Source organism: Balaenoptera borealis (assembly GCF_965194805.1).
Source record: "Balaenoptera borealis genome assembly, chromosome: 3".
In the NCBI taxonomy this organism is placed as follows: Eukaryota; Metazoa; Chordata; class Mammalia; order Artiodactyla; family Balaenopteridae; genus Balaenoptera; species Balaenoptera borealis.
The window spans coordinates 226,328-249,402 of NC_138866.1; the positions used below are offsets into that span (position 1 = coordinate 226,328).

At 63.7% G+C, this 23,075-nt stretch overlaps 1 protein-coding gene across 8 annotated transcripts in view; it reads left to right on the forward strand.

Moving 5' to 3' along the window:
• BRF1 (BRF1 general transcription factor IIIB subunit) overlaps positions 1–17,273 on the forward strand; it is a 71,787-nt gene extending 54,514 nt beyond the window's left edge. For 3 of the 8 annotated variants that reach the window (XM_082386290.1, XM_082386286.1, XM_082386293.1), the window contains 11 exons: positions 612–761; positions 1,825–1,918; positions 3,160–3,286; positions 3,672–3,711; positions 4,020–4,112; positions 8,566–8,835; positions 10,400–10,461; positions 11,025–11,106; positions 11,211–11,266; positions 11,616–11,872; positions 14,236–14,716. In XM_082386290.1, the coding sequence (XP_082242416.1) occupies positions 612–761; positions 1,825–1,918; positions 3,160–3,286; positions 3,672–3,711; positions 4,020–4,112; positions 8,566–8,835; positions 10,400–10,461; positions 11,025–11,106; positions 11,211–11,266; positions 11,616–11,872; positions 14,236–14,515 (1,511 nt within the window). In that variant the 3' untranslated portion in view covers positions 14,516–14,716. Of the gene's footprint in view, positions 1–611; positions 762–1,824; positions 1,919–3,159; positions 3,287–3,671; positions 3,712–4,019; positions 4,113–8,565; positions 8,836–10,399; positions 10,462–11,024; positions 11,107–11,210; positions 11,267–11,615; positions 11,873–14,235; positions 14,719–14,987; positions 15,040–15,547; positions 15,720–16,140 lie in introns of those variants that run through there. The other 5 variants (XM_082386291.1, XM_082386288.1, XM_082386287.1 and 2 more) reach the window with 4 other exon arrangements.
• The last annotated feature ends 5,802 nt before the right edge of the window (positions 17,274–23,075 follow it).

Consider the following 23,075-nt stretch of genomic DNA (forward strand, 5'->3'; position numbering starts at 1 on the left):
AGGGAGTGCTGGTGAGGAGGGAGAGGGTGTGTGTGCAGGCTGCTCCGGTCCCTCCTGAGCCGGGCTGACGCTCCCTTAGTGAGAGAGGCGTTCATCTGAAGAGGTGCACACGCCCGTAGACAGGAGGGCAGACGATGGAAGCTGGCGTTACACAAGAGTAAGTGCAGAAAATAAGTACGTAAAAACTTGGCTGACTCACAGCAGTCCATGGAATGCCAAATGAAGCAACGGGGTTTTGTGCATGCGTCTGCAGGAGCGTGTGCGATGCGTACGCAGGCTTGGGGCCCCCACGTCCCGTGGCAGGGCACGCACGTCCCGCCCACCGGCTCCGCTCTGGGTGCAGCAGCCGCCCGGCCGCAGTGTCTGCAGCTGCTCCGGGAGGCTGCGTGTCCAGGAGGGGGGCTCGTGTCGGAGGAAAGGGGCCCTGGGGAGCCTGTGCGGTGGAAGGACGGGTGAGGGTGGCCCGAGGGGGGGCCCAGGGGAGCTCTTGTCGCACCAGCTGGGTTTCCGTGTGCTGCCAGATGTGGAGCGCACGCCCCGCAGGGCCTCCTGGCACTGCACACTCCTGTTCCAGGGCGCGTACGGCTGGCTGAGGTGCGTGTCTTCCGCAGACCCCTGCCTGTACATCCCGCGCTTCGCCCACCTGCTGGAGTTCGGTGACAAGAACCACGAGGTGTCCATGACGGCCCTGAGGCTCCTGCAGAGGATGAAGAGGGACTGGATGCACACGGGCCGGCGCCCTTCGGGCCTCTGTGGGGCAGGTGAGGCGGCCTTGGAGTCACGCTGGCTGGGTCCCGCTGCCAGTGTGCGGGTGCTTTGTGTCCCGGCCCTTCAGCAGGCCGAGCCGGTAGGTGGTGGGTTGCCTCCAGAGCTGCCTGCTGGCCTCCCTGGCCCAGTCCGAACCCAGCCCTCAGGGACTTCCGCCTGCTGCCTCTTGACCTCACTTCTGTCTTGGAGGACAGGCAGGACCCTCAGAGGCCAAGGGGACTGCCGAGCTTCCTGGCCTTGACCCCAGGCTTGAATGTTGAGGTGCAGCCGTGCTGAGTCATTGCTGCAGAGGGCACCCCGGGCTGTCGGGCTAGCGCCCCGTTCCCCAAAGGACAGTTGTCTCGTCTCCCCTCCAGGTGGCAGCAGCCCACAGACGGCCCTCCTGCTCTGTTCCTGACACTCCCTGGACCTGGAGCCCCTCCCCAGGAGGGCCGTTACCCTTCCTCTTAGCCTCTTACCCTGCCCCACAAGGTCGAGTCCCCTCCTTTCCAGAGCGCTCAGCAACTAGCAGGATCAGTGCTTCCTGAGATGCATTTTCCATCTCCAAGCCTGACTCCCGAGTTTGCAGTCCAGAATCTGGGCCTCTCCCAGGATCCAGCCAGGTGTGGTCGGCAGCACAGCACACCTGGGCCCACTCCCTCTCTCCCCGATTCCTGGCTTGTCCATCCCCAGCCAGCGTTTCCCGTGCAGGTCACCTCAAAGTTCACTCGTTTGCTTTGAGAGGTTACACAAAGTTCTCAGAACGTGTATTTCAATCTTTCTTGCGTTTAAAGAAGGAATGTGTGATGCAGTACTTCTTACGTTTTTAAAAATTACTGTGTAATTGCCTGCAAAGCGGTTTGTGGATCTCAGGTGTTCTGGCAGTCGTGCAGACCGTGCAGCACCGCCCGCAGGAAGGTGAGGAGGGCGGTGTCGCCCCGGGGCTCCCAGAGCACCCTCTGGCGCTGTCTCCCCAGCTGGTCGCACTGTGGGGTCATCAGCCCTCTGCCCACAGGATCGCTCCTGGGTTTGGCAGGAGCATCCTGTTTCTGAATTCCCCATTGTATTCCTTTCCAGCACTTCTGGTTGCAGCCAGGATGCACGATTTCCGGAGGACCGTCAAAGAGGTCATCAGCGTGGTCAAGGTGTGCGAATCCACGCTGCGCAAGAGGTGGGTCGCTCTTATCGCAGCCGGGGGCTTGGCCAGGCTTCCCTGCACAGCCTCTCAGTCCGTCCAAGCGGTGGCCCCTCTCTTCCACCCTGTGTTGAGGTGGACAGTGGTTTGTAAAGTCACTCTGACTCACAGGTCAGGAAACAGGTACCGAGAGTGGCCTCGTCTGTCTCCTGGCTGGTGCAGCCTGAGTGACCGGTCTCCCTGGGGGAAGCCAGGCTCAAGCAGAGGGCCACTGTGTCCCTGTAACGGAGTGGTCGGGCGAGCCCCTGCTTTGGATACTGTGTTCACAGGGTCGTTGCGGCAGCTCCAGCAGGAGCTCCACGTAGACTGTGACGAGAGAGTCACCAGCCCAGAGTCGCTGGCACAGCCGTCAGCGCAGGGTGTTTACCCTGAGTATGGAGCTCTTGACGGCTGTCTTTCTACTGAGATCATATCCTATGGCAGTTTTCAAAGGCAGAGAGAAATTTATTTTGCTTATTTGAACTCTGGTTCTCTTTAAAAATTTTTCTGTTGAACATTTTAAAGATGGTATAAAATGTAGGAAATGGACAAGAGTTAATTATGGCTGGGCACACTGCAGTACAGGAGCCCTGCCTGCCTGGGACTGGTGGCTCGGCCTCCTTCCTTCTGGGGCCTTCTTGAGTCTACCTAGGGGAGCAATGAGAGTGCCGTGCCTTTTTCTCCCAGGGGCCCAAGCTATCGGCAGGATAGAGTAGGGGCTGAGAGGCTGCCGGACAGCCCCCGGGCCTGTGCTCACAGCTGTGTGTGGCAGGGTGCTGGGCCTGGGAACCAGCACCCCTGAGGGACTGTTTTGTAAACGGAGTGCTGTTTTTTTTTTAATTTATTTTATTTATTTTTTGGCTGTGTTGGATCTTTGCTGCGCGCGGGCTTTCTCTAGTTGTGGCGAGCGGGGGCTACTCTTCGTTGCAGTGCGCGGGCTTCTCATCGCGGTGGCTTCTCTTGTTGCAGAGCGCGGACTCCAGGTGTGCAGGCTTCAGTAGTTGTGGCACGCGGGCTCAGTAGTTGTGGCTCGCGGGCTCTAGAGCACAGGCTCAGTAGTTGTGGCACATGGGCTTTAGTGGCTCCGCGACATGTGGGATCTTCCCGGACCAGGGCTTGAACCCTTGTCCCCTGCATTGGCAGGCGGATTCCCAACCCCTTTGCCAGCAGGGAAGCCCTGGGTGCTGGTTTGAGCGCTGTTCTCGGGCACCAGGTTCCCTTTCAAACGTCTGTTTCAGGCTCACAGAGTTTGAAGATACCCCCACCAGTCAGCTGACCGTGGACGAGTTCATGAAGGTCGACCTGGAGGAGGAGTGCGACCCCCCATCCTACACAGCTGGGCAGAGGAAGCTGCGGATGAAGCAGGTGGGCCCCCCGCACACCGGGCCTGGCTGCCCCACCCGTTTCCTGCTCTTGCTTCACAACAGTGGCGTAGCTGCGAAGACTGAAGCGGGGGCGGGGTGCTGAGCCCGGGCGGGGCCAGGGTGGGCCACACGGAGCACAGTCCCTCCTGGGCCCCGAGCCATCTCGTCTGCTGTTGGGGTCTCCCTAGACCCCCCTCAGTGCATCCCGTACAGTTTCTGGGGCAAGCCGCCTCCCTGAGGGCCCTGGTGCTCATGTCTCGGGGGGCCTGAAGCCCGAGTCCCTCTCGTCAGGCTGGGGACCTGCGCTGGGGTCGAGAGGCCACCGGGTGCTGGCAGGCACCGCTCTCGCTCCTTTCGCTAAACGCATTCGTCCTCTTCCTTTTCAGCTGGAACAAGTCCTGTCAAAGCAGCTGGAGGAAGTGGAAGGTAACCAGCCTATCTTAATGTACGGGTGCTTCAGGTCCTTACAGGAACGGATTGTGTGCTTGCTTTTTTTTTTTAAACATTTTATTTATTTATTTAGTTAGTTTGTTTGTTTCCGCCGGGTCTTCGTTGAGGTACACGGGCTCCTTAGTTGCGGCATGTGAACTCTTAGTTGCGGCACGCGTGTGGGATCTAGTTCCCCGACCAGGGATCGAACCCAGGCCCCCTGCACTGGGAGCGCAGAGTCTTAGCCACTGGACCACCAGGGAAGTCCCCTGTGCTTACTTTTTGCTGTTAATTTATTGCTTCAGGTGAAATATCCAGCTACCAGGACGCAATTGAGATTGAACTAGAAAACAGCCGGCCAAAGGCAAAGGGGGCCCTTGCCAGCCTGACAAAAGATGGTGAGTCCAGCCACGTCTCCTCACCCGCTGGCTCAGTTCACCCGTGTCCGGCACTTGCCCTGCCGCCGAGCTTCGCTGCCCCTCCTGCTGCCCCCACCGTGGCCGTGCGTCCTGCCTCTTGGCTCCACCCCTGCCCCAGGCCTCCGCGCACCGAGCTGGGCATCCGCTGCTCCCAGGACACCCCGAGCCACCCTGTGTCCCCAGCAGCTCCGGGGCGGCCGAGTCTTCCAGACCAGTCTCCTGCCCCCGCTGCCCTCAGGCTACTCACTCACTGGCAGACGCTGCCTGTGGGAAAGAGCTCGCCCTGCGCCCGCGGCCGTGGCCCACACAGCCCTCCCCGCTGCCGCCTCTCCCCGCGTCCCATCGCATCTCGTGTGCAACCCCGTTTCTGGTTTGGGGCCTCGCGAAGCTGCCGTGAGCCCCCTCGGACAGATCTCTTTGTGCATGTGTGGTTTTCATTTCTCCCACGTTGCCTCCCTTGCCGTGCTCCGGGGACACCCCGGCTGGTTCGGGGCGCCCCCTCCGCTCACACTCTGCAGGTCCGCGGCCGGCGCCCTCCCACCCCCTCTCTGGCTCACAGGACAGGGCCGGGTGCTGAGTAAGCGTTGGTTCCGTCAGTCGTCCAGTCTGGAAGGCGAGCACCTGCTCACCGCCCTCCCATGGGGCTCTGTAGCTGCCCCTCGTTCACTTCCTCGTCCCATCTTCAGAGTCATCCTGGCCGCCGCCCGCCCCAGCGCAGCTCTCCACCCTGTCCATCACCTGGAGCAGGCTGGCGCCGTCCTCCCCCCGAGAGCGAGAGCGGGGTGTCTCCCTCCCGGGGGTTTTCTTCTGAGTCTGAGGCCTTGCCTCAGGTGCTTTGGGTCCCAGCTGCACTGCCTTCTCTGTTGCTGCCATAAGTGGCGTCTTCAACTGCTGTGTTTGTGGAAGATACTGATTTCTAGGTGGTGCTTTTGTGCTCTTGTATGTTAGGGATTCTGTTACTGCTTTGAGTACTTCTCAGTTCATCATCGGATTATTCAGGTAATTGGTGAGTTAGGTCGTCTACAAATAGTGGTATTTTACTGCCCTTCACGATTTTTAGGCCCCTACTTTCTTGCTCTTGCCTAGTCCATTGCTTGACCCTTAAAGACCATGCTGAGTCTTGGCTGTGACAATGGGCATGTCATCCGGCTTCCCCATAAGGCCTCCGTGCTGCCCGGGACACACGGTACAGGCTTTGGGCTGAAATACCACGTTGTCCTGTAAAGGAAACACCCACCGCCGTTTTCACTGAGCCGTCCAATCTCAGCCGTCAGGGAGTGTTTCTGATGTCTGCAGGGTCTGCGGAGAGAACACAGGGTTTTCTTGGGTGAATGAATGTGATCCATCATTTCCACAGTGTCCCATGGTTCTGGGAAGGCCTTGCCTGGCCAGACGGTGAACCTCTCTGTTCTTAGGCTGCCACGGCGTCCCATCCAGGCACAGATTTGAACAAACTTGTATCTAACAATACTTTTGACTTTATTGTTTCTCTGGTTGTTTTCATTTTTATCCTTTCTTATTCTGCATAGTTTGTTTCTGTGTTTTTTTGGGTTTTTTTAACCTAGCTAGGTTGTTGATTTCCCGTTCAACCAGCTCTCGCACTGATTTATGAACCCTGCTGCCTTCCTGTACACTGTTGCTGATTTCCGCTTCCCTCTGCTCTGTCCTCCTCGCGGCTTCTCTCCTTGTTTTAAACTGAGGTCACTGCCTGGCTGGTTTCCTGTGACACACTCACGCAGGGCAGGGCCCGAGTGTCGTTTGAGCTGCGATCCGCTGTCCTGGTATCAGACGCTTTGCGCTGCTCACGGTCTCAGATTATATTTGTCTTTGGTGCTAAGAGTCAAGTGAGGGAGTTAAGAGTTGGGGCGGGGGCTTTTGTTTTCTGATTTTGTTGTTAACCTCCACATTTACTGCGTTGTGACCGAGTGTGTTGCTGGCGCTGTCCCTCCCTTGTGCCATCAACTCTTGTGGCCACAGGTCCGCTGGTTGGAGACGCCAGTGGTGCTTGGGAGGAGGCCCCCTCTGCTCCCGTCCAGCTGGGCTGGGCTCTGTGTCTGTCGGGGCATCTCACTGGTCACGTCGAGCTTTGAGGTCCTCTTGCAGACAGAGGTGGCCGCCGTGTTCCAGCTGAGGCTGGCTTGTTTTTGGTGCCTGGCGCCCTCCACGGCCTGGGGGCATGCCTGGTGGTCTCTGCTCTGCCTGCCCCACCTGTTCCGTCCGTGTCCTCCTCTTCTAGACAGCAGAGAATTGAGCTCTGCTTTCTGATCCAGCCTGAGAGCTTTTTCTCTTTCAACAGTGGAAGCGAGCTCTTTTATGTCTGCTTATGTGCCTTTCTGCTTGGTGTTTTCTGGACCTTGGGAAGGTCTGGGTTTTGTCCCAGTGGTTTCCTTCACATGGTTTCTTCAGCCCTCCGTTTCTCGGGCAGCACCTGTTTGCACCTGCCCAGCAGTGGGGCGGACACGGGCTCGCTCTCCTGCCCCCGCCCGGCTGTCAGCGGCCGCTGTCACGCTTACCAGGCGCTGTGGAGGGGCCGCTCGTCTCCTGCTCCAGTTCCAGCTTTTCACACGCTTCCCTTCTGGGGAGACCGTCGGGGACGTGTCCTCTTCCACGCCCCTGCCGTTTGGTTATCTGGACCATTTCCACGTTTCATCCGTTGTGTCAAGAATGAAGGGACGGGCCCGGCCCGCCTTGGCCGTGGGTCGCTCCTCGGATCCATTGCCTCCTCGTGAACCAGCCCCTGAGCCTCCCAGCCCCGGCAAGGAAGCCGCAGCTCCCGCGTCCCCTCCTCTGTGGCGAGGACGGAGGCTGGGCTGGAGGAGGGGTGGAGGAGGACGCGGGCCACGGACGCAGGTACGAGTCCTTCCCTCCGGAGGACGTGTCGCATGCGTTCAGGGCACTGGGCCCTGGGACCCCACGGCGGACAGAGTGGACCGACCGATGTCCTCCCTCTGCTGGCCCTCCTGCGGGATGTCCGGTGACACACACGGTAATGGCGTGGGCTTCCAAGCAAGGGGCTGAGAGGGCGTGAGGGAGCTGTGCGCGTGGTCGGGGGTGTGTATTCCAGGCCCAGGGCCCGGCGAGTGCCCACCCCGGTGTGCAGCTGCCTCCTATTGCTGGAAATTAGTCGTGTTGTTTATGTACGTGGGATCGTGTAGTGTGTACCCTGTTTCTCCTCTGGCTTTTTCACTCGGTGTAGTTGTTGTGAGCCATCCGTCGCTAGATCAGCCCTCTTTGTGGAGTAGTGGTGCCCGAGTGCACCCAGTCCGGGATGGAAGGACCCCGGGATTATTTCCAGTCTTGGACCGTTGCACGTAACCCGCTGTGAACATTCGTGTAACTGTCTTTGTTTTTTTAATTTATTTATTTATTTATTTATTTATTTTTGGGTGCGTTGCGTCTTCGTTGCTGCACGCAGGCTTTCTCTAGTTGCAGCGAGCGGGGGCTACTCTTTGTTGCGGTGCATGGGCTTCTCTTGCTGCTGAGCATGGGCTCTAGGTGCGCGGGCTCAGTAGTTGTGGCTCGCGGGCTCTAGAGCACAGGCTCAGTAGTTGTGGTCCACGGGCTTCGTTGCTCCACAGCATGTGGGATCTTCCCGGACCAGGGCTTGAACCCGTGTCCCCTGCATTGGCAGGCGGATTCTTAACCACTGTGCCACTGGGAAAGTCCATCATGTAACTGTCTTTATTTCCTTTTCCCTTGGGTAAATGCTGAGGAGTGGAATCGCTGGGTCAGGGGGAGACGTGTTTAAATCTTTATGAAAGCATCTGACTGTTTTCCAACGTGGTGGCACCGGGAGTGTGGCGTCCATCCCTCCGTGCCCCTCGCACTGGTGTGGCTGTGCGAGGGGGCGGGGCATGCAGGCTTGCAGGTCCGTCGTGACAGCATGACGCGTGCCTGTTTATCACCCACGTCGCCACTGCTGGAGTCTCTGGTCAAACCTTTCGCCCATTTTTTATTGGGTTGTGTGTTTTCAGAGTCGTTTACACATTCTAGAGACAAGTGCTTTGTCAGATGTGTGATTTGCAGGTAAGTCTGCAGCTTGTTTTTTTGTCTTAACAGTGTCTTTCAAAGGTAGAGTTCTCAATTTTGATGAAATCCGACTTATCAGTGCTTTATTGATTCTGCTTTCAGCGTCATGTATAAGAAGTTCCGGTTTAATTCACAGTCACCTATCTTCCCATTGTTTCTCTGAAATGTTTACAGTTTTAGCTGTTAGGTTCACATCTGATCCATTTTGAGTTAATCTTTGCGTCACGTGTGAGGTGTGGGCTGAGGCCCGTTCACGGGCGGGTGGGTGTTGGGCGCCCTTGGGACAAGGCACATCTTTTGGAATAAGTGCCTTTTGCAGCTGGGCGGAAACGCTCCTCTTCACCAAGCGGGCTCTCTGGCTTCCTGCCTGGGTAACAGGTGGTGCGTGAAATTGTGTCCCTAGGCTCCGTTGAGGACACCACGTCCAGCTTGTTTGGTGAGGAGGACGCCGAGGATGAAGAGCTGGAGGCCGCGGCCAGCCACCTGAACAAGGACTTCTACCAGGAGCTCCTTGGGGGAGGCATTCCTGGCAGCTCGGAGGCGGCAGGAGGCCCTGAGGGAGGCGGCAGGCCCCCCGCCCTGGAGTCCCTGCTCGGCCCTCTGCCCACCGCGGCCAGTCTGGGCATCTCGGACTCCATCCGAGAGTGCATCTCCTCGCAGAGCCGGGACCCCAGTGAGCGCCCAGGGGCTGGGGGAGCAGCGGGGGTGGAGAGACGGCAGGGGGCTCCTCCGGGCGGGTGGGGTGGGGTTTCCAGGCCTGGGTCGTCCCCGCCCCCGCCTGTGGGAGTTGGAGGTGCTGCTTCTGAGGGGCCTCCGAGAAGGGTGGGCTTGGGAGGGGCCCTGCCAGCTCCGCTGCAGGCTGTGTGAGCAGTCAGTGACCCCAGCTGTGCTGACACCCGAATGCCGCAGGGCTTGTCAGCATCTCCGGGACCCTCCTCCGCTGACCAGAGCCCTCGGTTTGGTCGGGCTGTGGCTGGAGGCTCCTTCCTGCCCCTGTGCAACTCGGGAGGCCTCAGTGCAGAGGCCACATGCTACAGAGGGGCCACAGGGACAGACTGGCATCCCCTGCCCGCGCCTCTGCATCTAACCTGGTGGGAAAGTGTCGGCCAAAGGCGGCATCTCCACTGGTCGGACGGATGTCACTTGCTGGGCTCCAGTGCCTGCAGTGCCGGGGCGCCTGCGCAGGGGCCCAGCTGTTCCTCCCTCGGGGGGGCCTGGCGTGCAGGCAGCTCCAGGAGGGCGGCGGGTTTGGTCTTGTCGCAGTTTCACCGTAAGGTGGGCCCTGCCTCCTCTGGGCGCCAAGGGCTTGGCCTCTGTGTGCGAGGAGCCTCTGTGAGAGGGACGCTGCTCAGATGTTCCTCCCGTGCCCTGTGGCTGGGCGTGGCGATGGGCGGTCGTGTGCCTACTGTGGTGGCGTTGGTGGTCTAGAGGGGAGAGGGATGTGACACAGACCCAGCCCATCAGTTAGGTACAGGTGGGTTGTACCCCAAAGGGGCTGCCGTATGAGTGGAACCCAGAGCAGGTCCCACAGCTCACTGAGCAGAGGGCATGTGCAAAGGCCCTGAGGCAGCTGGGGGCACTGCGACCTGGACAGAAAGAGGCCAAGCTGGCTGGAGCTGAGAGAGCAAGGGGAGCGAGGCTGACCGCAGAGGGGCGTGGGGGTGTGTCTGAGCGCCCAGCCTCCGCCGCGGAGCGGCAACGCGACAGGAGAGCATCCCCGACAGCCTGCTGGCAGGAGGGCATTCCCAGTTCCCGTTGGGCTGGAACCAACAGGACGGGGCAGAGAACCGTTGGATGACGAGCGGCGGCCCACAGGAGGGGCGGCCCACAGGAGGGCCGGCCCCGGTTTCTGGGCCGTGCAGGTTGTGCTGTTGACCAGCTGGGGCAGGAGGGTGGTGGCCGACAGGTTTTGGGGGTGTCCTGAGCGTGGTCACGGAAGGCTGCCCGAGGCCCCCTCTCCTGGGCCTGTTGATCTGAAAAGCTTTCTGTACAGGAGAGCGTGAGGTCTGGGAGGTCTTCCAAGTTAGCATCCTGCTGCTTCCACTCGGCGCTGGGATGTAAGCCTTGCCCCCTGTGCCCTGCACTCGCAGGGATGGGGCCGGGACCGGCTGGCGGCCGGGAGGAAGCGGCTGCTAGAAGCCCTTGGCCGCACCCCCGAGTCCTGAGATGGCCCAGGTGATGTATGCGCTCGTTTAACTGGACGTTGACCGTAAATGCCAGGCTGTGCTTCCCTCTAGAAGATGCTTCCGGGGACGGTGAGCTAGACCTCAGCGGCATCGATGACCTCGAGATCGACAGAGTAAGCGCCGTGAGCTCTCAGTGGCCTTCCCGGGGGGTGCTGGTTGGGGTCCGTGGAGTGCCAGGCTGCGCCCCATTGGGAAGCTCCTGTGGGCTGGGGGCACAGCTCCATATCCCCCTGGGCCTGCCGTCGTTCGGACGGGCTCTTAGCAGTTTGTCCAGCAATGCTTGTTCTCTGACAGGCGGGAAGCCTTTCCCCTGATTTGTCACCAATCACCTTGTGCCTGAGGCCACCTGCGTGTTCTTAAGTTGGCGTCTTGAGCCCTCACCTCAGTTCCTTCTCCGGGACCCACGTCCCTGCGCTCTGGCTGGCCTGGCTCCTGTGCCCCGGGGGACCACAAACTGCCAGGAGTGGGGGGGCGTTTGCTGCGGGGTTGGTTCATGGATGCGGCCCTCAGGCCGGCCTGGAAAGGCTGGAGGACACCAGGGTGTTAGCCGGCTCTCCACACACGTTCCCTCTTGGGTCGGAGGCCTGCTTCCTGACCCGCGTGTATGAAGGGGCGCACGTTGGCAGAGCTGAGCTCTGGGCGTGCCCTCTGATGGTGACGCTGCGCTCTGCCCCAGTACATCCTGAACGAGGCCGAAGCCCGCGTGAAGGCCGAGCTGTGGATGCGGGAGAATGCCGAGTACCTGCGGGAGCAGAGGGGTGAGTGCCCGCCCAGGCGCCCTGGAACGCGGGCCTCGCAGACCCCCACCCGCCCAGGTGCCCTGGGGCGCCAGCCTTGCTGACCCCGCTCCTTGACCTTTCAGAGAAAGAAGCGAGAATCGCGAAGGAGAGGGAGCTTGGCATCTACAAGGAGCACAAGGTAGGGCGCCGCCTCTTCCTCAGGGACCTGAGAGCTCCCGGCCGCCCACCCTGCGCTGTGCTGGCCTCCCACTGGCAGATGCCCGGCCAGCCCCCGCCCCCGCCCTGTGACCTGGGGAAGCCCGCTTGGGGCCCAGCCCGGCCGGGGCTCTGCACGGTGGGCTGTAGGCAGATTGCAGCTGCCCAGTGGCTCCTCCAGCACTGGACTGCCCTGTGCCCCACTCTCCAGGGAGAGTAAGACTCCCCAGCCGACCCTGATTGCTTGAGCCCCGCTCCCACGTCCTGAGTGGCACCTGGCAGGTTCATAGGACCAAGACCTACAGGAAGCGTAATGTTGTGTTTCCATCGAGCCCAAGAAGTCTTGCAAGCGACGGGAGCCGATCCAGGCTAGCACGGCCGGGGAGGCCATCGAGAAGATGCTGGAGCAGAAGAAGATCTCCAGCAAGATCAACTACAGCGTGCTCCGGGACCTCGACAGCAAGGGCGGGGGCGGCCCACACAAGGAGGACGCCCGGCCTCAGGAGAGGACTGGAGCCAGGAAGCTGACTCGGCGGAAAACGCCAGCCAGCAGGAGCGGGGCTGATCCCGTGGCCAGCGTGGGGAAAAGGTACCGTGCCAGGCGGGCTGGGTGTCGGGCAGGCGCAGGGCTGCGGGGCGTTCCCCACCTGTGTGCTGGGAACCAGTGTCGGTGTCCAGCGTGGCCCCCGCTGCCCTGGCCAGGAGCTGAGCAGGGCTTCAGCCCTGGAAGGGCTCCTGCGGCATCGGGGTCTGTTCTGTTTGAAGAGACTTGTGGGCCGGGCCCATTCTCCACCCCAGGGGTCCGTTCTCCCGGGAGGGCCCCGCGCCATGCTCTGCGCACTGCCTGCCCGTCCCCCATCCCCCTGCTCTCTCCGCCGAGGGAGAGCAAACCACTGATGGGGCAAGTGGGATAGGGTGGGGAAGACACCAGCGCGACCACAGGGCCCTCCTGATGGCGGCTGGTGGGGCCAGGTCCAGGCAGCTTTGCAGTGCCCCCCACCCCAGGCCGAGAGCCCCTGCCGCGGCCGAGGCTGGTCGGTGTGCCCGCAGCCTGGCCCCCGGCTGTGCTCGCGGGGGGATTCCAGAGGGGAGGGCCCTCTGGGGCTGCACTCCCACCACCTGACCCCCTCTTCTCTGGCGCTACCGTTTTCTCGTCCTGACTCATCTGAGAAGTTAAAGATGTTCTGATTTGCATTTCTGTTCTCTAAAGTGGGAGTAATCATTTTTCGCAGTTTTTGCGACACTTCTTCTGTAATTTGGTGACCCCGCTCCCTTGTTCCTCGAGACCCCACGCCTCCAAGTCCCCAAGCGCCCAGTACAGCCTGTCAGTGTCCGGACAGCTGGTCCTGGTCCTGTTGGGTGTCCCCGTGCTCCCTTCTGATGACAGGCACAAGAGCGGGCACCGCGGGAGGCCCGCCCGCCGCTCTCCTGGAGCCTGGGAAGCGCCCCGCCCGGACACGGTGTGGTCGCTGCCTGTGCTCCCGGGTCGTGGCAGGCAGCCTCGTCCTTTGGCGAGGGGGCGCCTCACCCCCAAGCTCGGCATCCCCTGCTCCCATCACCGTGCACGGGGGTGACGGGGGCTGCTTTCCCAGAGCTCAGGTTCAGCCTGTGTTTGTCAGTGCAAAGTGCTGTGGCCGAGCCCCGTCGCACGGTCCGGCTGTCCCCTCGTGGACGTGGTGTTCGCCGTCCGTCTGTGAGCATTTTGGCGGCTGGCGCCCGCGGTGCATTTGCAGAAGCGGTGGGGCAGCGGCCCTGTGGGGCAGCCACGGGCCCTCCAGGCCACCGGCTGGGCGGGGCCGCGGGCGGAGGGGAGGAGCGTGTGCCCAGGTGCCCACAGACCCCCCGAGAGGCCCAGCCAGTCACCGGCTGCCGGGCGCGCTTCGAGAGGAGGGCCCGAGACCCAGACCCGCCTCCTGCCGGCCCTCACGTCAGGAGCCGTTCTCACCCCGTCCGCTGACGGCGCGCTCCCCCGGCCGGGCTGGCCTCGGTCGGTAGGGAGTGCGCCACCGGCTCCCGCCTCCTGGGTTCTGGGGACTCTGGACTTCTCTGCTGGGCCTCGGGTTGTTGCGGCTGTGGCTCCAAGCTCACGCCTCCCCAGGTGACAGGTGGGGACCCGGAGAGCCGTCCGTGTGGGAGGGGCTTCCTCCGAGCTTGGGCACAGCCTTGCGTGAGCCGCCGCCTTGTCCCCTCCAGGCTGCAGCCCCAGACCGTGTAGAGCGAGGGCTTCCTGTGAGACCCCGGAGCCACTGCTGCCGAGGCCCTCACGGGGCGGGCTGCCCAGACCTGGCCTGACGGGCCAGACCCCCGCCGTCAGGTGTCCGCTGTCGGAGGCTGTTACGGGGTCCATTCCCCGTGTGCCCAGCATTCATTGGCACATCACAGCAGGGCTGGGCCAGATAGCCAGGAGGGCCCAGGGTAGCGGACTGTGCGGGGCTGGGGCCGCCGTGGGTGCAGCTTGATCACCTGCGCCCCCTCCCTGCCCCCGCACATCTTCCTTCAAGCCATGCCCTGGAGGGAAGCGGCTGCAGCGTGGGCTCTGCCCCTGCCCAGGTCTGGTGGGGGGTCCCTGGGTCTGGATGGCTCCCGCGGCCAGGGCTGGGGGGAGGACCTGCCTCATCTCCCGTGGGAGTCCCGCCGTCGTCCTTGGGCAGGTCAGCAGCATCTGGGGAGCCTTGGTGTGCGCCCCCAGCCCCTTGCAGTGGTTTTGTGTAGAAAGCGCCTTGCGTTTTGTGTTTGGAGGGTCCGAGGGAGGAAGAACAAGCCCACTGGAAGGGGTGCTGTTAGCAGAATTGGGTGCCCGGTGCCTTGGGCCTGGTGGGGTGGAGCGGGCAACCAAGGCTCTCAGGCTGGGAGGGGAGGGGAGGGGAGGGGAGGGGAGGGGAGGGGAGGGGAGGGGAGGGGAGGGGCGGGCTTGGGTCTTAGAACGTGCCTCTCGCCCTTCTCCTCTTCCAGCAACAGGGAAACTCAGGAGGGACCAGTGGGAGGACTGAACGGGTCTCCCACAGCAGCTGCTGCCCACGGCCTCCACACGCTCTCCTGGAAGTATGGGGATGGCAGGGGGCAGATAGCCCAGGACCGCTTCAGAAAACAGCTGACCTGGGGGGCCTGGGGTGCCTGGTGGCAGGGCAGTGTGATTCCCGTGTTTATCTGTCACCGAGTATTGATCAGTACATGGGGCTTCTGTCCAGAGGGACCTTCTGTCGCCCTGCAGAGTGGCTTCAATGAAATTTGAATTTGCTGCCAACATTTAAAAAGAAGCTTTCATACAAAAATCCAGACTTCCGGCTGCTTCTGGCTCCCCGCGCCCCCATCCCCAGCACCCTGGCCCTGCCCTGCCTGTGGGTGCAGTGCTCACCCAGGCCCCGGGGGAAGAATCTTGCCTGCGCCATGTCTGTGGGGTAGACGTGAAGAGGCCCAGCCCCCTGCCCAGCCGGTGGGGTGGGGGGAAGGACAGTGCAGGGGCGGGGGCGGGGCGGGCTGCCGGGCCTGGGTGGAGGAGGTGACCGGGCAGCGCTCAGGGCCCAGGCGCAGCCACTGGGCGGACAAGACCCAGGCAGGGTGGTGCCACGGGAGCCTCAGTACACCGTCGTCCTTTACATCTGGCCAGATGCCGCCATCAGAGAACGGGCCTTCCAGCGGGGCCCGTGTCCTCGTGGCCGATGGTGCAGCCTGGGCTGAGGCCACCGTGCTGTGCTCTCTTCCAGGTTGAGGCCGATGGTGTCGACGCAGCCAGCTAAGAAGGTGGCCGTGGGAGAGGTGCGTTGTGTCGACATAGCCGGGGGACAGGGATCCTTGGGAAACAGCAGACGCCCGGCACCGTGTCTGTGAGCGCCTGTCAGGGAGGGAGTGCCAGCAGCCCAGCCCAGCCCAGCCAGAGGGAGGCCCAGGGGCGGCCCGGGGCCTGAAAGCCTGAGCCCACCAGTGTGTGCCAGCCCACAGCCATCGCGACCCTCCGTATGGGAAGCCAGGCCCAGGTCCCAGGGTCCAGCGCAGTCAGCGGCCTTCCCTCTTCCCTTGTCTTGGGGTTCAGGGGTCTTCCCTTCTTATTGTTGGGGTCCTGGTCTGGCCTAGGAAACAGAAGGGAGAAGCAGGGAGGCAGGGCCCCTGAGGGGTCCCAGGGCAGCTGCAGGGGCAGGCTCGGGGGATCGGGGTGTCCTCGCTGACCACTCTTGAAGGGTGGGGAGTATCCCCCCACCCCAGAGAGCACTCCCCTGCGGTGGCCTGGGAGCCACGCTCTGTCCCCAGCTCACCCCCTCGCCGGCAGGCCTTGCTCCCGAGCCCCCCCTCCCTGGGCGCCGAGCCCGTCAGGCCCACGGCGGTCGTGGTGGAGAGTGGGCCTGTGTCGTACCACCCAGAGGAGGACGCGGACGAGGAGGAGCCCGATGAGGAGGACGGGGAGCCCTGTGTCAGCGCCCTGCAGATGATGGGCGGCGACGGTGAGATGATGGGCGGCAGCTCCGCAAGCGGGTGGGGTGGGGTGGGGCGGGGCGGGGGCTTCCGGGGAAAGGGGCACGAACCCCTGACTGCACCTTGGAAGGGAATTTGAACTGGCGTCTTACGATTGGCCGTATTGGCTTTGAGGCCAGGGCTGCTAGAAGGAGCTGCTGTGCTGTGCAGACTGGGGGCTCTGGGCTGCCCGTCCAGCAGGAGAAAGGTTCCCACCCCCGCACTGCTCACACGGGCGCTTGCCCCCGGGACCTGCAGAGATGAAGGGGCCGACGCGGTGGTCCCCGTCAGTGGTGGTGGGGCCCGTGCAGCCTGGCCTGGGGCGCCGCTCACGGGGTGGGCGGTGGCGGGTGCAGCGTGCTTGACCACGCAGCGCCCCCTCAGTGTCCGTGACTCTTTTGTGCTTTGCAGATTACGGCTGTGACGGTGACGATGACGATGGCTACTGAGGCGTGACCTTGCTGCCGGCAGTGTCCTGCTGGTGGACCCCCCGGCATCTCCTGAGGGGTCAGATGGGGCCTCTGGGGCCAGCCCACGGGCGTGAGCGCCGAGACTTGTGACAAGATGGGTGCCGGCCCGCCTGCCCCGCCGCCCTCATCCACAGCCACACGTGGCCTCTGTGGCACTTGCTGTTTGTTGCGACCATGTTTTGAGCGACGTAAGGAGTGTTTCTGCCCAGCAAGGGGGGCCGGACCAGCTTCTGCATCTGGTCAGAGGTGGGTCTCACGGCCCAAGAGCCCTTGCAGGCGGCAATGTCATGTCCCACGGAAGGAAACTAAGGCACAGGGAGCCCCGGCCGCTTGTCCAAGTGCGTGGAGGGCTGGGCGGCCTTCAGGACCCTCCTCTGCCTGTGTGGAGCTGGGTTCCCCGCGCCCCTCACCTTCTTGCCACGTCTGAGAAGCACTTTGTGTCCCGCCGGTCCAGAATTGATCGTGTATCTCCAGCCGAAGTCCCCAGCCAGGCCCTCGCGCCTCCCTGCCACTGCCTGGGCCCTGGGGACCCCACAGATCTGCACCCAAGAGCCCAGAGGCCGCTTGGCCAGCCGGCATCACTCAGCAGACATGTGCACAGCCAGCCGGGTAGCCTGCGCGGCCGGCCTGGGTGAGAGAGCTACAGGTGCTTCGCGCCTGAGCTGCGATCGGGCTCACCGTCCACCGAGGCGTGGCCGGCAGAGGGGCCTCGAGCTTGGCAGCCCTGCTCCAGATGGTTCCTGCCACCCAGAACCCCCTGGGCCAGGCCTCCTCATTGGAAGGCCCAGAGACCACTCGGTCTGGCTTGGGCACCGCTGCCCGGGAGGTGTCCTCGGGGGGAGGGCAGATGCTTCTGCCCCACCCAGGGCCCAGCCCCCCCGCCCCTGGGGTGGGCAGACCCCTCCCGGAGTGCACCCTCCCGGAGTGCACCAGAGATTGCAGGGGGTGGGTTTTGAGGCCATTGGCTGTGCCCCTCGGCCTGTACCATGCAGCCAGCCGGGACTCCAGGGCTCCTGGAAGGCTGGAGTGGAGGGTTGGCTTGGTGAAACAGAAAGATCGTTCCTTAAGCAGAAAGCCACTGAGTCTGTGGTCTACAGTTCCCTGTCTGCTTCCTGGAGGAGTGCGGCTGAGGCAGGGGTACCTGTCCTCCAAGCTCCATGCTCCTGGCCTTGACTGATGGGGAACCATCAGTGACATGTCCACCCTCACTGGAAGTCCCTGTGCCACTCTTCCCAGCTGTGGGCCATCCTGGCCCTGGGCCCCTCTTGGGGCTAGGAGAGCTTGCTTGGCTGCAGGGGCTCTTAGAGGAGCCTCATGGGCTGGGGGCTCATTGCACTGCGCAGGGAGCAGGTGGTGGGCCGGACCAGAGGCGACCGGGGAGGGGGGTGCTCGGGGAACCTCCCGGCGGGGCTGAGCTGGCGGCTGGGGAGGGCGGAGGGGTGCGCGCTGGCTGTGCCTGTGCGGGGCTGGCTCTCCAGACAGAGCTGTGGCTGGATGGTTCCCCTGGGAGGCTGGGCAAGAAGGGGGTCCGGGGGGAGGCATGGGAGGCTGGGTGGGAGGGGCCGGTGCTGCCCAGCCCCGTAAGGTGAGGCCAGGGTGAGGCTCAGGTCTGCGAGTGGGTGTCCGCGTGCAGAGGAGAGGCTGCTGAGGCCGGGAGTGGAGGCGGGCAGGAGGTGGAGGAGGTTTGAGGGGCGAGCCGAGGCCCAGAGTTGAAGTGAGGCTGCTTCCCCAGCTGGGCCTCCTCCACCCCCCGGGGACGGGAGGCTGCGAGGCAGGGCGCTGCTGGAAGGGGAGGTCTGGGGGCATGTGGTGGTGACCGGGTGTGGCGTCTGGTTGGAGGAGTCAAGCCCCAGGGTGGCTGGGGGTGCCCCTGGGCCACGGCCCACGCCCTGCGGGCAGGCCACCACTGCCACGTGCTGGCCCAAGGGGGACGTGCAGGCCCGTGTGCACCTCCGTCGCACATCTGCATGCCATCCTCCCACCCCGAAGAACGACCTGTTCGTCTGACCCCAGGATCGAGGGAGGGGAGGCCAGGAGACAGGGCCCCGGAACTCACACTGCCTGGCGTCTGCCTGAAGCCGGGGCCTTCCAGCCGCTGGCCCAGAGCCCTCTCCCGGGTGCAGGCCTCCACACCTGCAGGTACGCACCTGTGCGCACAGACATACACGTACAGCTCGTACACGTCTGCGCCCATCCGTGAACACGCGCATCTGTGCACACATTTATCCATTCGTGCCTCTGGACCACCCTTCAGGGTGCTGGGTGCTGGGTGCTGGGCTCTGACAGGACCCAGATCCACACCCCAGTGGTGGCCGAGCTCAGGTGCCCATGGGCCTGATGGTGCCTCTCGCTGCAGGGCATGTGTGACAGGGCTGCCCACTCCCCAGAGAGGACGTGGGCATCTGCTGGTCACCCAGCCCACACCGTGCCCATTCCTGCCCCTCTCTGAGCCACAGACTTGGGACCACAGGTAACCTTCCTGGCAGGGCTGGGTGGGCCCCGGTGACGTGCCACTCACTGCCTCAGGCTCCTCCAAGAATGGGGGACAGGCCTGAGGGCCTGGCCCCCACCTCCCCCCTGCCAGGGCCCTCGGGAATGGGCCACATCCTGAGCCAGCCTGCTCTGTGCTGCCCTAGCTGGAGCCTTAGCACCTTGGTCCCAGGTGCCCTGAGCCGGCAGTGGGAACCCGGGGGTGGGGGTCAGGGGTCAGGCAGAAGGAGGGCTGGGATGATGGCAGCGCCCCTCTGCATCCACCTCCCAAGAACTGTCTACAGTGGATGGCATCTATGCAGTCATTCAAAGAGCTCACAGCCTCAGCCCTTCCTACCCTGTGCCCCGCTGCCACCGGTCACTTAAAGGTCACACCAGCTCGCTCAGCCTCAGGCCGTGTGTGCCCTGGGCCCGGGCCCACACACCTGCCTCTTCCCAGCTGCTCCCCACATGCCCCCGTGTGGCCCCGCAGTGGTTTCTGGTTTGGCTAGGCAGGCAGCGGACCGAGGGCCACCCACTGCCGCCAAGGCCACCTGTGGGCAGGGGGAGGGTCTCTCTGAGGGAGGGGCAGGTGCTGGGCGGCCCCTGAGAATGAAGGTCTGCTGACACCTTCGCCTCAAGGAGCCCAGTCTGAGCCCCCCGCTGCGCCCTTCCCACTGGCAGCCCCATAAACGCTGCTCCCACCAGCTCGGCACCATATGGCAAGTTCCAGACCGCACCTCCCTCCGTCTCACTGTCCCAGGGCCGGTGCCCCGTCCCCCATCCACCTCTTGCTCTACCCGCAGCCCCTCTGCTGTCCTCTACATCCTGCCTCTCCGTCCGCTTCTCAGTAGGCTGGAAAAGTGGCAGAGCGAGGGCTGGGCTGGGCCCGGGGGTGGGGACCTCTCGTCACTGGCCAGCTCCGGGCCAGGTGCCCACTCCTGCGTTGAGTGGGGCCCCGGGAGGGGTGTAGATGGACCCGTCACCCCTTGCAAGGCTGGGGATCGCCCTACGGATTGTCCAGCAGGCGTGCTGAGAGCACGGCTCCCGGGGTCACAGCAGGACAGACTCAACAGACCCACCGAGAGCGTGGCAGGGTACACAGGGATCTATGGTTGCGGGTCCCCCCGCGCGGCCGTGACCACGTCGGGAGAAGCCGGGGCCTCGCCCCCATCCAGCACTGGCTGAGTCAGGGCCTGGTTGCCCCCCAGCCCCATAGCTGCGGCCACACGGCTGCCCAGGCCAGTCCACCTGGCTTCCAGGCCACAACGAGGGTTCAACAGAGACCATGGCCCCCACACCCCGAGGACACCCCGTTCCCTGAATAATAAAGGCTACCGTCAAAGCCACGGGGCTCGGTTCAGGGCCTTTGTTCGCTGTCACCGCTGGGCCCGGGACCGCGCTGCCCACCGAAACCCCAGTGCAGCGCCGCTCCCGCCCTAAACGGGCATCCAAGAAGGCTCGCTGTCCCCCACACGCCCACCCGGTTCCCTTCCTGGGACTGAAGACCCCCTCGCCCAGCAAGACGGTGAAGACTAGCGTGGAGAGAAAGCCCGAGCTGCAGCCCTGGGTCCGAGCGTCACCCCAGGCCCCTGCTGCCCGGGCTCTGGCCACCCCTCCACTTGCGGCCACAGTGCCCAGCGGACCACCCGAGCTCTCAGAGCCTGGGGCCAGCTGGACACCTCACCCCAGCTGCCTGTGACCTGAGGGGGCCCCAGACTGTGCCCCACCTACAGCACTGGCCCCAGCTATGCAGCCACACCCCAGGCAGCAGGGGGCGCCCCAGGACCAGCTGGGCTTGGTGGGGAGGCCTGGCCTAGCTGGGGCAGGCCCTCTGCCTGTCCCCTGTCCTGCAAGGGGACTGATGCCCTCCTTACGGCCTTGGGTTCTGGGCCCCTACTCCCCAGGCCCAGCCCAGGTGTCCTGCCAACACTTTCCCAGGCCCCAAGCTGCCACGTCCGTAGGACACACAGCCACCCTGCACACACACCCTGGCCTCTTGGGGGACACGGGGGCCAACTGCTTCCTCAGGGTAGGAGCTCCTGAGTGACGGCCGCGTTTGGGGCTGTGCCTGCGTGTGGCCGGCAGCTCCCCTGACTGGGCAGTGCCCACCTATGCTGTCCTGTGCCTACGTGCCTGCAGGGTTGGCCGGTCCCCGGGGAGGCCTGGGCCCCGGCCAGGCTGGCAAGGGGTGGGGGCCGAGAAACTGGCTCCAAGGCTGCAGGCCTCGCGCTGGCCGCCCAGGCCCTTCAAAGGGGCCGTGGGCGGTGGCAAAGTGGAGGCTTGATGGCTTTCCTGCTGGGAGAGGAACTTGGCTCAGGAAGCCATTGTCGCCACACAATGGGCCCTGTGAGGGCAGGGGCCCCAGATTGGTAGGACCTGACCCTGACCTCAACCCTGGCCCCAGCCCTCAACACAACCTTGACCCTGATCCACTGCCAACCCAGTGGGAGGCCATGATGGGGGCACATGGTGGGATGGCCCCACGGGGCCGTGGTGGAGCAGGGAGGGTCATCACACGTCACAGGGAGCAAACTGCTGAGGCCACGCAGACTTCGCTGGAGCCCAGAGGCCCTGGCTGACCAGAGGCAACGCCGCTCTGCCAGACAGCGTGGGGACTATCCTCCCCTTGGCGGCGAGGGGCCTTCACCCTGACCAGACTGAGTAATCGCTCCTCCCATCTGGAGGTCACAGTGAATAAGGACATCGTCTGCCAGGTGCCCGCCTCGGTGGGGGCCTGGGAAAACGACCGTCAGGCGCTTCACAGGGCGATGGCACCGTGGCCCTGGCCTCCAGCCTCAGCGGCAGTGTGGAGCTGAGCTGGCAGCTGGGGGGATGCCCCTCGGGCGGGAGGGCTTGGGTCAGCGAGGGCCAAGCCGGCAGGACCCGCGCTGTCCGGGCAGGGCCTGCCTGCAGAGGGAGGTGGGCCCCCTGGGATCGGCAGCTGCACGTGCCACGTCACGTCGAGTGATGGGAAATGGAGATGTTAGTGTCTGCCTCTGTGTCCATCCCACCCCCCCAGGTCTCCCTGAGGTCTCACCACCTCTGGGTTTCCCTCCGCACCAAAGCGCCTTACCAGGATACTCCTTCCAGCCACAGGCAGGACTCTGGAAAGCACGTATTTCCCATTCAAGGCCTCAGCAGGCCTTGGCAAAGCCTCGTGGCAAAGCTCTGAGGTTCTGAGGCTGGCCGTGGGGCCAGGGACACGGCGGGGAGGGAACAGCCTCCGTGCTGTGGGGAAATGCAGCAGGCAGGGCACAGAGGGCGAGCAGTCGTGTGCGCCAGAGGGCGGCGCAGAGGTGAGGGCGGCGCGGAGGTGAGGGCGGCGCAGAGGCTCGAGGCCCGCCGGAGGGAAGGGGAGCCAGGCAGGGTCTGCGCAGGAGGCCCCTGTGGTTGTCCCTGGGGGATGGGGGCCGTGGGTTCGGGGGCCTGCTGGGTGCGCGGGGCAGCGGATGGAAGCGCCTGAAGTGACGGAAAGGCCACACAAGGGGTGGAAATCCGGAGCACACCAGCCTGCGGATGGCATTCAATCCCCCGCCCCCGTTGGTGCACCCCCAGCCTGGCCCTGGGCAGGACTGCTGCTATTCAGAGACAGATTTTCCAAACGACCATCACTGACCCCGGCCTGGGACTGTGAATGCTGTAGAGGTGGCATGGTGGCCACAGGGTGCAAAGGAGTGCCCACGCACACATGGGCACATGCCGTGCGAAGCACCCACTTCCTAGCCCCGCAGGCTCGGCAAGCAGAAGGGGGTCCTGCTTGGTCAGCCAGCAGGCGGTGCTACAGGACTCCCGGGTGGGCCTGAGTGGGCCGGCTGGGTGTGCACGATGAGGACCCTCTTGCAGGTTTTGTGTGTGCGTGTGCACACACGTGCTTGTGCATGTGTGTGGGTCAGTCCCACAAGGAGTCCTGCTCCAGGGAGGGGTTGGCACTTCTCCTTTGGGAAGGGGCCCACCCAGACAGCTGGTTCCCTTGCCATTTACATCTGCCCCAGACCTGGGGAGGGGCGCCCTGCGAGCGCAGACCAAGACGAGCTTCCCAGGGCCCTCTCTGCCCCGTCCCCAGCTTCGGTCCCCGTCCTGACCCACGCGGCGTCGTCGGGCGTGCTGGGCGGGGGGTGCACTGGGGCGAGGGTGGGAGGTGGGTTCTGCCAGTGAGCAGCGGACTCTGGGTTCCCGCCGAGGGTCCAGTAAAGCTCAGAGACGAGTTCCATGGACTGGAGACATCCATGGGAGGCCCCAGGGTGGGAGGATTGTAGGGGTTAGACCAGGAAGGCTTCCTGGAGGAAGAGGGGTCCACACTGAGACCAGAAGGAGAAGGAACTGGTCAGGCCGTGATGGGGCACAGAGGAGGTAGGTGGGCTGCCAACCTGGGGTTGGGTGACAGGGTGTGGGGAGAAACAGTGA